The sequence below is a fragment of the Ammodytes marinus genome, assembly GCF_949987685.1.
Source record: "Ammodytes marinus genome assembly, chromosome: 7".
NCBI lineage: Eukaryota > Metazoa > Chordata > Actinopteri > Uranoscopiformes > Ammodytidae > Ammodytes > Ammodytes marinus.
In genome coordinates, this window is record NC_137211.1 from 3013479 (window position 1) to 3026703 (window position 13225).

At 37.9% G+C, this 13225-nt stretch overlaps 1 protein-coding gene across 2 annotated transcripts; it reads right to left on the minus strand.

Moving 5' to 3' along the window:
* Positions 1-2628: 2628 nt before the first annotated feature.
* rps21 (ribosomal protein S21) lies at positions 2629-8930 on the minus strand (the record flags this gene model as incomplete). Of its 2 annotated transcripts, XM_080031151.1 has the most annotated exons (6): positions 8903-8930; positions 8362-8443; positions 7297-7360; positions 5482-5553; positions 4519-4574; positions 2629-2693 (listed from the first exon to the last, which is right to left on the minus strand). In XM_080031151.1, exons 2-6 carry the CDS (start codon positions 8409-8411, stop codon positions 2684-2686), a joined length of 252 nt encoding a protein of 83 aa, XP_079887277.1. In that variant the 5' UTR covers positions 8412-8443; positions 8903-8930. The 2 variants fall into 2 exon arrangements, with proteins under 2 accessions (XP_079887277.1, XP_079887278.1); XM_080031152.1 differs by lacking the exon at positions 2629-2693 and having other exon boundaries at positions 4515-4574.
* Between the last annotated feature and the right edge of the window lie 4295 nt (positions 8931-13225).

Genomic DNA, 13225 nt, shown 5'->3' on the forward strand with positions numbered 1-13225 from the left:
GGGTCAAACTAAGGGGGTGTAATTTGTCTATAAATGGTAAGGGTCAGGGTAGGGGGCTAGGGAAGGCATTAAATAACTTGTTAACACCACTTTTTGACTCAGGATTTATAAATGCATATGAATCGCCTACGGTTAAAATCACACTTTTTACAGGGGCGTTGAAAGCCAGAGTCAAATGTAATTCAATGGCAATTTCAGACTTTTCAGCCCTTACTAATTTTCCAACCTGCTATAAAGACAAAGGGCATACACACAAACGCTTGGTCTCTCTCTCTCACACACACATGCTCTCTCTCTCTCACACACACACACACATGGTCGCTCTCTCTCTCTCACACATACACATGCTCTCTCTCTCTCTCTCTCGCACACACACACAAACACACACACACACATGCTCTCTCTCTCTCACAAACACACACACACACACATGCTCGCTCTCTCTCTCACACACACACACACACACACATGCTCGCTCTCTCTCTCTCTCTCTCTCACACACACACACACACACACACACACACACACACACACACACACACACACACACACACACACACACAGAGTATTTTCTCACGCTCACAGGGGGTTGGGTCAAAATAACGGGGTGTAATTTGTCCATAAACGGGAAGTGATGTTAGGTGGTGTGTAAGTGACGCAATTAAAAGGTAGAACAAGAGAGTCACTAACTTAAGAGTAGTCTGTCATTTCACCTGAGAAAGAGAGAGAGAGGGGGAGAGAGGGGGAGGGAGGGAGAGAGAGGGAGAGGGGAGGGAGAGAGAGAGGGAGAGAGAGAGGGGGAGGGAGGGAGAGAGGGAGGGAGGGAGAGGGAGATGTAGAGAGAGAGAGAGGGGGAGAGGGAGGGAGGGAGGGAGGGAGGGAGATGTAGAGAGAGGGAGGGAGAGGGGCAGGGAGGGAGAGAAGGGGCGGAGAGAGGGAGAGAGAGAGAAAAGAGAGAGAGGGAGGGAGAGAGAAAGAGAGAAATAGATAGATAGAAAGAGAGAGAGGGAGAGAGAAATAGATAGAAAGAGAGAGGGAGGGAGAAGGAGGGAGAGAGAGAGGGAGGGAGGGAGAGAGAGAGAGAGGGAGAGAGAGAGGGAGGGAGAGAGAGAGCGAGATAGAGAGAGGGGGAGGGGGAAGGAGAGAGAGATAGGGAGGGGGAGAGAGGAAGGGAGAGAGGGAGGGGGAGAGAGGAACCTCAAACACACACACACACGAGAGAGAAAAGAAGGGAGGATGTGTGGGAAGAGAGCAGTAAAGCAGAAGCTGATAATAGCTCAGTGAGGGGTTAAAGATGCCCTGAAACCGCTCTCACACACACACAAACACACACACACAAAGATACCCACTCTCTCTCACACACACACACACGATACCCACTCTGTCACACACACACACACAAAGATACCCACTCTCTCACACACACACAAAGGTACGCACTCTCTCACACACACAGGTACGCACACACACAAAGGTACCCACTCTCTCACACACACACAGGTACGCACTCTCTCACACACACAGGTACGCGCACACACACACACACAAAGGTACACACTCTCTCACACACACAGGTACGCACACACACACACACACACAAAGGTACCCACTCTCTCACACACACAGGCGAGTGAGTGTGTGTGTGAGAGAGTGTGTACTACGCACTCTCTCACACACACACACACACACAGACAGACACACACACACACACACACACATTGTTGTTTAAGCCTAAATCACCACTGTCACCTCCCCACCCCTTCACCTCGCCTTGTTATTCACACAATGACTTCTGCTTCAGCCAGGTGGTGCACACACACACACACACACACACACACGCACACACACACACACACACACACACACCTGAGTACAACCATTCACTCATAACGTTTCTATAATTGTCAGAAAGAAGGCTTATGCACCATCTTTAAATGTGTGACCACCATCAACCTCTTTCTGCTTTTACAGTGAACTTCATTTCTGGTCCTGTGCTGCCCCCTGCTGGAATAAGGCCAAAACACACACAGAGGATGGAGTCACCATCCCTGTGTTCCAATCCCCATACAATCTACTATTTAAACCTGCAGTGTGTAGAATTTTGGGTTTTATTTCCTAGCAGATTTTGTAGAAAGTAATTATAATATCCATAAGTACGTTTAATTTAGTGCATAATAGCTGAAATTTTTTTTGGAATTATTTATTTTTCCCTTAGAAAGGGTCTCATATATGTCCATATTTCTGCATATTTTGGACCAAGGCCTAGTGCCGCCATCTTGAAAGTGTCATAGTTGGAATGTCATCAGGTGCATTGTTTAAAATTTAGAATTGTTCTTGTCCTTGAAGGCCACTGTAGCTTCTGTTATTATTCGAATAGGGGTGGGGTTACCCAGGGAGCGCTGCATTCTAGAACTTTGTAGAACTTTCTTGATGATGTCATATTACACAATGCACCTTAAAACTTTTACTTTTCTTTATATTGCACTGTTGGAGGAGCCCAAAACTAAAGAATTGCATTGCCAGCGACTGCCCTGTAACTGTTGTGCATATGACAATAAAACCATCTTGAATCTTGAGATGAAAAATCTGTTTTACATCTATAAAACAAATGAATACAATGACAAAGAGTGGTTCTTTTTTTGACATTTTATTTGACAAAGAATCTGAAGCTCCCGCGTTGGTCTTAGTAGTTCCTGGAAAACAAAAAAGGAAACGACATTAGTTTTCAAATGATCAACAGCGGGTTTTTATTTATTTTTTATACAGTTAACAGCAGCATTGCAATCATCTAAAACAGCCTATTTTTCCCCCAATGTGAAACCTATGTTGTGAAAATGATTCTTGTATGTCTCTTTAGTGATAGCTAGTGTATGTGAGAGTGTGTGTGCGTGTGTATGTGTATGTCTCTGTGTATGTCTGGGGTTGGGAGGGTTGGGTTCTTAAAATTCTCTTCTCTTGATTATATTTGCTGTTTTTCTTTTTCTCTGTTGTTTTTATTCTTTGCTATGTATGAAAAGTGCGATACAAATAAAAATGTATTGATTTCTACTGCACAGCTTGAGGGACACAAGGGTTGCGTTCCGAATCTCATACTCTTTCTTTTTTCTATTCTACATACTACATCCGACGATAAAAAGAATCTAGTTAGGATGCAGTAGGCATACTATTGGGACATACTTTACTCTCTTATTTCATCATAACATTGCGCCTTGATCTTGCCTCTTGCTTTTATATCCGTCGCATCCCCGTTTGTTTTCATATGGAGGCTTCGTCTATGTGACGTCACTTCACGTGCGCAATGGATTGTGGGTCAGAATCGCCCAAATAGGATGCACTTTTCAACACTAACAATCTTGGCCGCATGAAGTAGGACATCCGGGTACTTTTAACCATCCTATATCTGGCCATAAGAATCGGGACACCCTAAATCTTTTTTCTACATACTATATAGTAGAAAGTATGCGATTCGGAACGCAACCAAGGTCTCTTCACTAAAATATGCCTCAACAGTAATAGACAGAGCCATCAATGCACCTTCTTTTACACAAGACATTTTGACACTGACAAAAATAAAATAATCCCTGCGTTCCAATCCCCATACTATATACTATTTAGTATGCCAGAAAAAGATTTAGCATGTCCCAATACATGCAGGTCAATTGTAGTATGCTGAAAATACATAAATGCCCCACTGACTCCAATAGCATTTTGGAGTATTCGTCTTTATTCTTGACAATTCTTGACATAATGAAAATAAATCTTCCCTATCTAATTTTTTTCTCTCCTGTCTGTGGCCCTAAAACTCTTCTGTACTTTAGTATGTAGTGTAGTAAAAAGAAAGAGTATGTGATTTGGAACACAGGGAATAAATACTGTATAGGGTTTGTGATGGTCTGATATGGAGGGGGAATGTTTGCTGAAAATTTGTCCGGATGAATTTTTTTTCAAAACTATTTTAGGCTACACAACCATGGACTGTTGTATGAGTAGACCTATTTATCGCACAAAAAAACCCCAAATTGTGCATTTCCAGAACAAAAATATGCCCATTGCTATGACATCTATGTGTTTCCTAAGCCACAAAGTTATCATTGACACCAGTGAGTTTCCTACCACTAGCTGAAAGATGGGCCGAAATATTTACATATCAGCTATCGTGTGTGTGTGTCTGTGAATGTGTGTGTGTGTATGAGAGAGTGAGTGTGCTTTACTCCCCAGCTGTTGTTCCTGGGTGAGCGTACCCATGACAAAGGCATTAAGAACTATATAAAAATAGCATTCTTTGCACTGATGGTCTCGTTTGCTGTTACATGTCAATTATGATCAGAGGAAAAATTAGAGTTTCAGAAATATTTAAAAGTTCCTCATAGCACCTTTAAGAATAGGTTATTTTGGCCCTGAGTATGACCCTGTGCTCTGACCCCCTTCGAAGTGGAAAACTTTAACGGGATATGTGAAAAGACAGATTCTAATGTGTCTTGTAAACTCTAATAATGGACTAAATGATCTTAAACTTACTTTGAAACAATGCTGTCGGTCTTTGCGAGCCTCAGAATGGAGTCATCAGACTCGCCCTGAAGAGAGAAGAGAGATAAAGACAGAAAAAAGTGTTAAGACAATCTTAATGTCAGGTTTCCAGTACACACTTAAAGGAATACTTCACTCATACGGAACCGGCGTTCTATCATTATAAAATCACTATTATAATGAATCAGGTTTTTCTTCCCTCAGTCTTCCCTTGGCCCAGCTGTCCTGTTAATCCTGACCCTTACTGTGATGTCACAAGAAGGAAACTGTAGGGTTAGACAGTGAGACCATAAAACACTCTTTCTGCCTTTTCTCAGGCTAAGATGAACCGATTTTTTTTTGTTGCACATTTACACTAAATAGGATCTCCGAGTTCAATACACCTTCTAGTTCCAACCGGTGAAGTAGGTCTTTAAGTGCTCAACAACTAGGGCTGAACGACAGAGATATAATCTGAATGGGATTTTTTGGGCTATATTTCTAAATAGACACCATGTCTTTAGTGAGATACTGAGTTGATACCTCAAGTTGTCTATACGCAAATTAAAAATATAATATTGTCGTAATGTTATTCCCAAAAAAAAAACCCTAGAAACAAACCTACTGACAAAGATATATTGGGTCGATATGAACTTTTCCTACATTTTTTTTTAGCTGTTATCACCAGACTTTCACATTGCACATTTCAGAAGGTGCCTTGCATGGCAGCTACTGCCATCAGTGTATGAGTGTGTGTGTGAGTGAATGTGGTAAGAAATGTAAAGCGCTTTGGGTCTGAGAAAAATTGTCTAAAAAGCGCTTTATAAGTCAAGTCCATTTACCATTTCTATAGATTAGAATAATTCTTACAAGAGTCTTTTTGACAACGACCAAAAAATATGTCTTTTGTGATTGTGTTACAGCAGTAAAATGACAATTCAACAGACACCTAAACCCTAGCGCCTAAAGCCTTACCATTCTGCGGATGGCTCCACAGATAGCGTAGGTCTTGAACTGACCGTTGAAGCGACCGGTCACCTTGTCAACCTGGACACAGACAGACACACACAGCGTATTAACAGAGGAACAACTAGTGCACAGTATAGGAGAATGCTTCTTGAAAAGTTACTGTTTCACTGTTGACGGAAAAGAAAACTTGCCAAAATCTGACAAGGTATACCAGCTTTTCTAGCAACTTCTTTGCCGCAATTGTATATGAAATTTGTATGATTTGATTATATATTTGTCCATATATCTTTTTGGCACATACCACTATCCGTTTATCCTTTAGTGACTTGAAAACAAATGACCAGACTACAGGTAGCAAGCAGATCATGAGATATTCACTGATTTTGACAAGCATTCTCCAGAAATCACTGACTACACCTTTAACTGCATTTGGTCTCATAACTCATTAAGCGATTACAGTGACAGCCAAGCTTTCTGTCTATACAAATCAAAGTCAGTTTTTATCGTGAATTTCCACAATATGTTCCTGTTTCTCTCCGACGCACGGTGCAGTAAGAACAAAAGAATACAATAAGATAAGATGAAATAAATATATACAATAATTAATTTCTAAATATTTCAAAAAGGCAAGGCAAGGCAAGTTTATTTCTATAGCACAATTCAAACACAAGGCCACTCAAAGTGCTTTACAGGGGCAAGATTAAAATACATAAAACACATTAGAAGACATTTAAAAGCGAATGAAAAGTAAAACATTTAAATTAAATTAAAAAGTACAGGTTAAAATGGAAACAGAAAAGTCTTCAGACTCGATTTAAAAGAACTGAGGGTTGGGGTAACACAAAACGGTATAAAATGAGTAAATAGATTGAAATGTGCAATAAGAGCGACCATCATTTACAATATGCAGTAGTATAAACTGAAGATATTTCAAATAAACAAGTGTCAATTCATGTCTGCCACAAATATTCCAATCCCACTAGCGTTTCCATCCTGTTAGCTAAGTGAAAACATCTAGCTTCACATGCCTCTGTTATGGTTACATTATGGTTTGCTGTCGCTGCAACCAAATGCAAATCTTCAACATAACACTGAGCCCTCTGTTTATTTAACAGCTTTATGCAAAGTGGATTCAGACAGTGATGTGTGTGTGTGTGTGTGAGAGAGAGAATGTGTGTGTGTGTGTGTGTGTGTGTGTGTGTGTGAGACCAGGATGAAAACTGTCTCATAGAAATTGACACAATGCCCAAATATGGCGTGTCTATATTTATGTAAACAAACATTTATTTTAGTATTCTTGTTGTCAAAATCAGTGAATATCTCCTCATGATCCGCTACCTGTCTGTACTGTGTGTGCACTGAAATAAAATGTAATGTTAATACACAGCCTAGGCTCTGTAAACAAATGGGGCCCTACATAACCCAGCAACATACCCATTAATAGAGCCTACTTGCTAGCTACAATGGCCCACTTTTTTTGTTTTATTTACAGAGCCTAGGCTGTATATTAACACTGGATTTTTCCCTTTAACACACACACGGGGAGCGGGTTGGGAGGATATATTCACTAATTTGGAAACAAGTGTTCTCCAGAATAACTGACTAACTTGTTGTAAAATGTATTCTTTTATATGGATTTTATTTATTTTATTTTATTTTTGTTACTGCTACCTTTTAAGTTACATTTTGGTCTTTTATTCGCTTTCTACGTATGAAATGTGTACAAATTACTATACAAATGGATGACATTTTATCTCAAATCAAAACAACCCAACAGAGGCTCAATCTACAAACTTTAAAAGTGAAGTTTGTTATTTCTACCTCAGCAATGTTCATCTGGATGGAGGCATGGTCCTTGGCTCCGATGATTCTGTTGCTAGCAGAGCTGAAACACACACACACACACACACACACACACACACACACATTTTAAATTCATTTAATATTTCTGTTTATTAAAAGGCGTTTAACTGCGCATCATGGCAAACCCCACTATCTAAAGCTGCCTTATTTTACCTTGTTACAAAAAGGTATCGACAGGCTATTTTGCAAGCCACAACCAATTGATACAAGTTGTTTGTATATTATATATTTTATTTGTGATTTGTCTTTCTCTACCTGCCTATGGACAACAGATGTAAAATAGCATTTGTTAAAATCTGGCATTTTTACAGCTGTTCATTAATATGCACTGTCCCTAACAAACAAATACAATTTAACTCCTCTTAATCTCAAAGGGCCCTGGAAAATAAATTATTTAACGAACATGAGACATTAAAGCAGCACAAATGTAACTTCTAAAACACCTTCAGTGAAAATGCAGACGGATACAGAAAATTGACAGTTCAGGTGGACCCACTAAAACACTCACTCCAACTTTCAAGACAAATTCAATATCCTTTCTCAAACCTCAAGGGGCCCTAAAAAATATTTATAAACGAACATGACAAATATCCTTTCAAATAAAAGTCTCTTTACACAAGGCATACAATCTCTCCATCACTAGCATGTGTTACTGCTACTTCCGTCAGCATACCATAAGTGTACATGCGAATATACACATTGTACAGGTCATAAAGCGACGAAAAATGTATTATAAGTTAGCTATCATCACCAGAAGTATACAGTAGGGTAGCGGTCGCATACACATAACCGTAAAGACAAGTAGCACAGCGCGATTAGTTAGCTTGAGCCCGACAGGAAAATCTTCCAATATAAATCCATATATATACGTGTGCCTTAGTATTTTTAAATGTAATTTGTGTTTCTCCGTTACCTGTCTTGGGACACCAGATATGAACGAGCACTTCAATATAACCTGGTATATGTTTTACCTTAATATGCACTGTCCCAAACAAATATAAACACCCATTTTAAACCACTTACCATTTACGGGGGACGTACAAGTCCACGAATTCTCCAGCGTCGTTCTGCATGTTGATAGGCGGGTGGGGTCTCGCTTACAAAGCTGAAAATAAATAAAAATAAAGCCAAAAAATTTGAATTAGAAATGCGGCTATTTTTTTCTTCTAGCTACCGTAATACCGGTAATACTGTGGCAAGCGCATGCAAATCCGTATTTGTAACAGTCGCGTGCTCCTTAAAACGCGGTAAAATGTCACTATGAAGAATTAAAACAAGTTATTTTTCTTAAATTTCTATATGATGACATGGAAAGCAGCCGTTATAGGAAAGTTAGCCTTTTAGCACATCAGCTAGCATGCGAATCCCGGCCGCATGTGGCAGCTCACTCGCGACTATAACTTCAACAATTACAACATATTCCCTGCATTAAAAAAACACTCCAAAAGCATCTACACACACATAAAGACTTTAACTGTCACATATCACACAGAGATCGCGGCTATGTGGGCAGATTATAGGACTTTTAGAGGTTTTTAAGACGAGAGCTCGACGCAAAACTCACCAATAAGACAAATGGCCGACAGGAAAGGAAGAGCAAGTCGACCCCGGAAGTGAAAAGCATTTCCAACTCGGTGATTTTGTTTTTTGTTTTTTTTTGGCGCCACCTGTTGGATTTTTGTTGGGAATTACATGAGAATTATTTATTTATTTAATGTATTTAACCTTTATTTATACTCGAGATATCATAAGGGGTTGGCCTGTTTTCCATGCGTTCCAAATCACATACATTTTTCCTACACTACATACTAAAGTAGAGAAGAGTTTTAGGGCAACAGACAGGAGAGAAAAAAAAAATTCAGATAAAGAAGATTTTTTTTTCATTATGTCGAGAAATGTCAAGAATAAAGACGAATACTCCAAAATGCTATTGGAGTTAGTGGGGCATTTATGTATTTTCAGCATACTACGATTGACAGTGCATGTATTGGGGACATCCTAAATCTTTTTCTGGCATTTTAAATAGAAGGGAAGTGTGGGGATTGGAACGCAGGGTGCATCTCAAGCATCATTTATGTTAGGATATTCTAACCAGCACAAAACGAAAGGTGGAGGTCCCAGCCAGGGTGTTTTTTTAATTAATTAAATTAATAACAGATTTTGGGACTTGATTTTAACCTAGGCAGAATCAGAATCACTTTTATTACATCTTATTGTACAGAACACAAGAGTAGAATTCTTAGGCTTGGTTCCTCAACATTCACAGAGCAGCAACAGTACAAGATGAAGTAAGTACAGATAAGAAACCATAAGAGAAAATGAGTAAAAAATATTTAAAAAATAAGTAGCAGCATCAATAATAATAATAGGTTCTGATTTTTAAGATTTTAGATTTGTTTTTACCTCATCAATTATTATTTATTTATTTATTTATCATTGTGCTCCTGTCTTGACCAGGTCCCGCAATGAGTTTTTTATTTTTTGTCATTTTCAAGCTTTATTAGACAGTACAGAGTTGAAATGGGGAGACAGAGAGAGAGAGAGAGAGAGAGAGAGAGAGAGAGAGAGAGAGAGAGAGAGGGGGGATGACCTGCAGTAAAGGTCCACGGGTCGGATTCGAACCCGCGACCACTGCAACGAAGGCCGGAGACAATATGGTACGCGCTCCACCCACCACGCCACCTCAATGAGTTTTTATGTTACATTTTTGTATTGTCATCTTCAAAAGCACCAACCTCAAATCTCAGAAATAAATCCAAATAGATTTCTAGGTCTCGCTGTGTCAACATATACCCTCTAGTGATTGCTAAAAAAAGACCAACACATTCAGATAATACTTGAATTCAAAATAGTTTATTAAGGATACAGTAAACTGGTTCATAATCACATTTTCATGATGTACATAATGCACGTCAAATCGTGTTTCACATTTGTGTTGCGCAGAAATATTCTGAAAGTAGTGTATCGTTATCGAGGTTACATGATACATGTAAAAAAAAACATTTTAATTTAATGCAAATATTGCATATCAACAATGCCTGAGTACATTTTTTAACATCACATGTAAATTAAGCATGTTAAAGGAGCAGTGTGTAATATGACATCATCAAGAAAGTTCTAGAAAGTTCTAGAATGCAACGCTCCCTGGGTAACCCCACCCCTTTCGAATAATAACAGAAGCTACAGTGGCCTTCAAGGACAAGAACAATTCTGAATTTTAAACAATGCACATGATGACATTCCAACTATGACACTTTCAAGATGGCGGCACTAGGCCTTGGTCCAAAATACCAAAATATGCAGAAATATGGACATATATGAGACCCTTTCTAAGGGAAAAAATAATAATTCAAAACAGTTTTTCAGCTATTATGCACTAAATTAAATGTACTTATGGATATTATAATTACTTTCTACAAAATCTGCTAGGAAATAAAACCCAACATTCTACACACTGCAGGTTTAAAGTCGCTACGTGGAACTTTTAAATATTTCTGAAACAGTCTAATTTTTTCATTTTTTCCTCTGATGTTCATAAATTACATGTAACATCAAATGAGACCACCATGTAATTATGGAGATTAAATGATATATATGTAACAATTTTTTTTTATCAAATGCAAATATTGCATATCACATAGTACAAACACTGCCTATGAGTACATTTGTTATAACAAATTGAAATAATGTTTCTAAAAGTCTGTGACACTGCCAGAATAACAGCAAGGAAAATTTTGTCACATGAAAATAAAACATGTTAAAGTCGCTACGAGGAACTTTTAAATATTTCTGAAACAGTCTCATTTTTTCCTCTGATGATCATAAATTACATGTAACAACAAACGAGACCATCAGTGCAAAGAATGATACTTTAATATAGTTTTTTCTTAATGGCTTTGTCATGGGTATATACGCTCACCCAGGAACAACAGCTGGCGTAGTAAAACACTACTGCTTTATACCAAAGGGGGGCGCTAGAATGAACACAAACTGAATGTTCCTCAGAGCACCTTTAAAAAAAAATTCTGTCACTGACATACACAACTGTAACTATTACAGTTTCAAAAATACAGCTCTGGAAAAAATGAAGAGACCACTCCAAATGTTCAGTGTCTCTCGTTTGACTCTTTAGAGGCATATGTTTGAGTAGAATGAACATTTTGGTTTTAAAATACAAACTACTGACAACATTTCTACCAAATTCACAATAAAAATATTGTCATTTAGGGCATTTTCAATAAGTAATGTAGAGATAAAGATTTAAGAAAAATCCAGACTGGTCTCTTAATTTTTTCCGCGGCTGTATATTAATAAACATCACATATATTATATGTTTTAAAGGGAATTAGTGTAGAATTATTATATATATATTCTCGTACTTAAATATGAATAAATGCGAAATATACCTAATATCAAGTAGCGAACACGTCTTACTATAAGACTGATGCAAATACAAAAATAAAACAATTGTAACAATCTATAGGTTCTTGAAAAAAACTAAAATTTCTGCCATAAAAAAAACACAAAAACAAAACCTCGACAGAAGTTAGGCATTTTATCTTTAAATATGACTCAGAAAAGTGTTGAAAGACTATAGCTTGCATTTATTTTCAAAGGTCAGTTCCGGTTTAAAAGTAGTATTGGCTTCATTTCAAGTGTAATGTCTCAACCCCACGCCAAATAGAGAAGGATCTATTTTTGGAATATATATATAGTTTTTCTTAATGCCTTTGTCATGGGTATATACGCTCACCCAGGAACAACAGCTGGCGTAGTAAAAACACTACTGCTTTATACCAAAGGGGGCGCTAGAATGAACACAAACTGAATGTTCCTCAGAGCAGCTTTAAAAAAAAATTCTGTCACTGACATACACAACTGTAACTATTACAGTTTCAAAAATACAGCTCTGGAAAAAATGAAGAGACCAGTCCAAATGTTCAGTGTCTTTCGTTTGACTCTTTAGAGGCATATGTTTGAGTAGAATGAACATTTTGGTTTTAAAATACAAACTACTGACAACATTTCTACCAAATTCACAATAAAAATATTGTCATTTAGAGCATTTTTCAATAAGTAATGTAGAGATAAAGATTTAAGAAAAATCCAGACTGGTCTCTTAATTTTTTCCGCGGCTGTATATTAATAAACATCACATATATTATATGTTTTAAAGGGAATTAGTGTAGAATTATTATATATATATTCTCGTACTTAAATATGAATAAATACGAAATATACCTAATATCAAGTAGCAAACACGTCTTACTATAAGACTGATGCAAATACAAAAATAAAACAATTGTAACAATCTATAGGTTCTTAAAAAAAAAGTTGCTAAAAGCTCCCAAAGACAGCGTATGTTGAAACTAGTTCTCACATTATTATAGGAATTATCTCCCCTACTTTCACTACTTGGAATTGAACTACTACAAATGCTTCTACCCCTGCGTTCCAATCCCCATACTTCCCTACTATTTAGTATGCCAAAAAAAAAAAGATTTAGGATGTCCCAATACATGCACTGTCAATTGTAGTATGCTGAAAATACATAAATGCCCCCACTAACTCCAATAGCATTTTGGAGTATTCGGCTTTATTCTTGACATTTCTCGACATAATGAAAAAAAAATCTTCCTTATCTGATTTTTTTTTCTCTCTCCATGTGGCCTTAAAACTCTTCTGTACTTTTAGTATGTAGTGTAGTAAAAAGAAAAAGTATGTGATTTGGAACGCAGCTGGGTACAAAAAGAACTGTAGTCCTATTGAGTGGCTGTCATTTTTGGAGTTTCCTTGACACATGTACAAGCAACGGGTAGCTGGTAGGGACACTTGCAGTAGGGGTACAGATTGCCGCGGCGAACCCTTTTGTAGACTGAGACTTTGA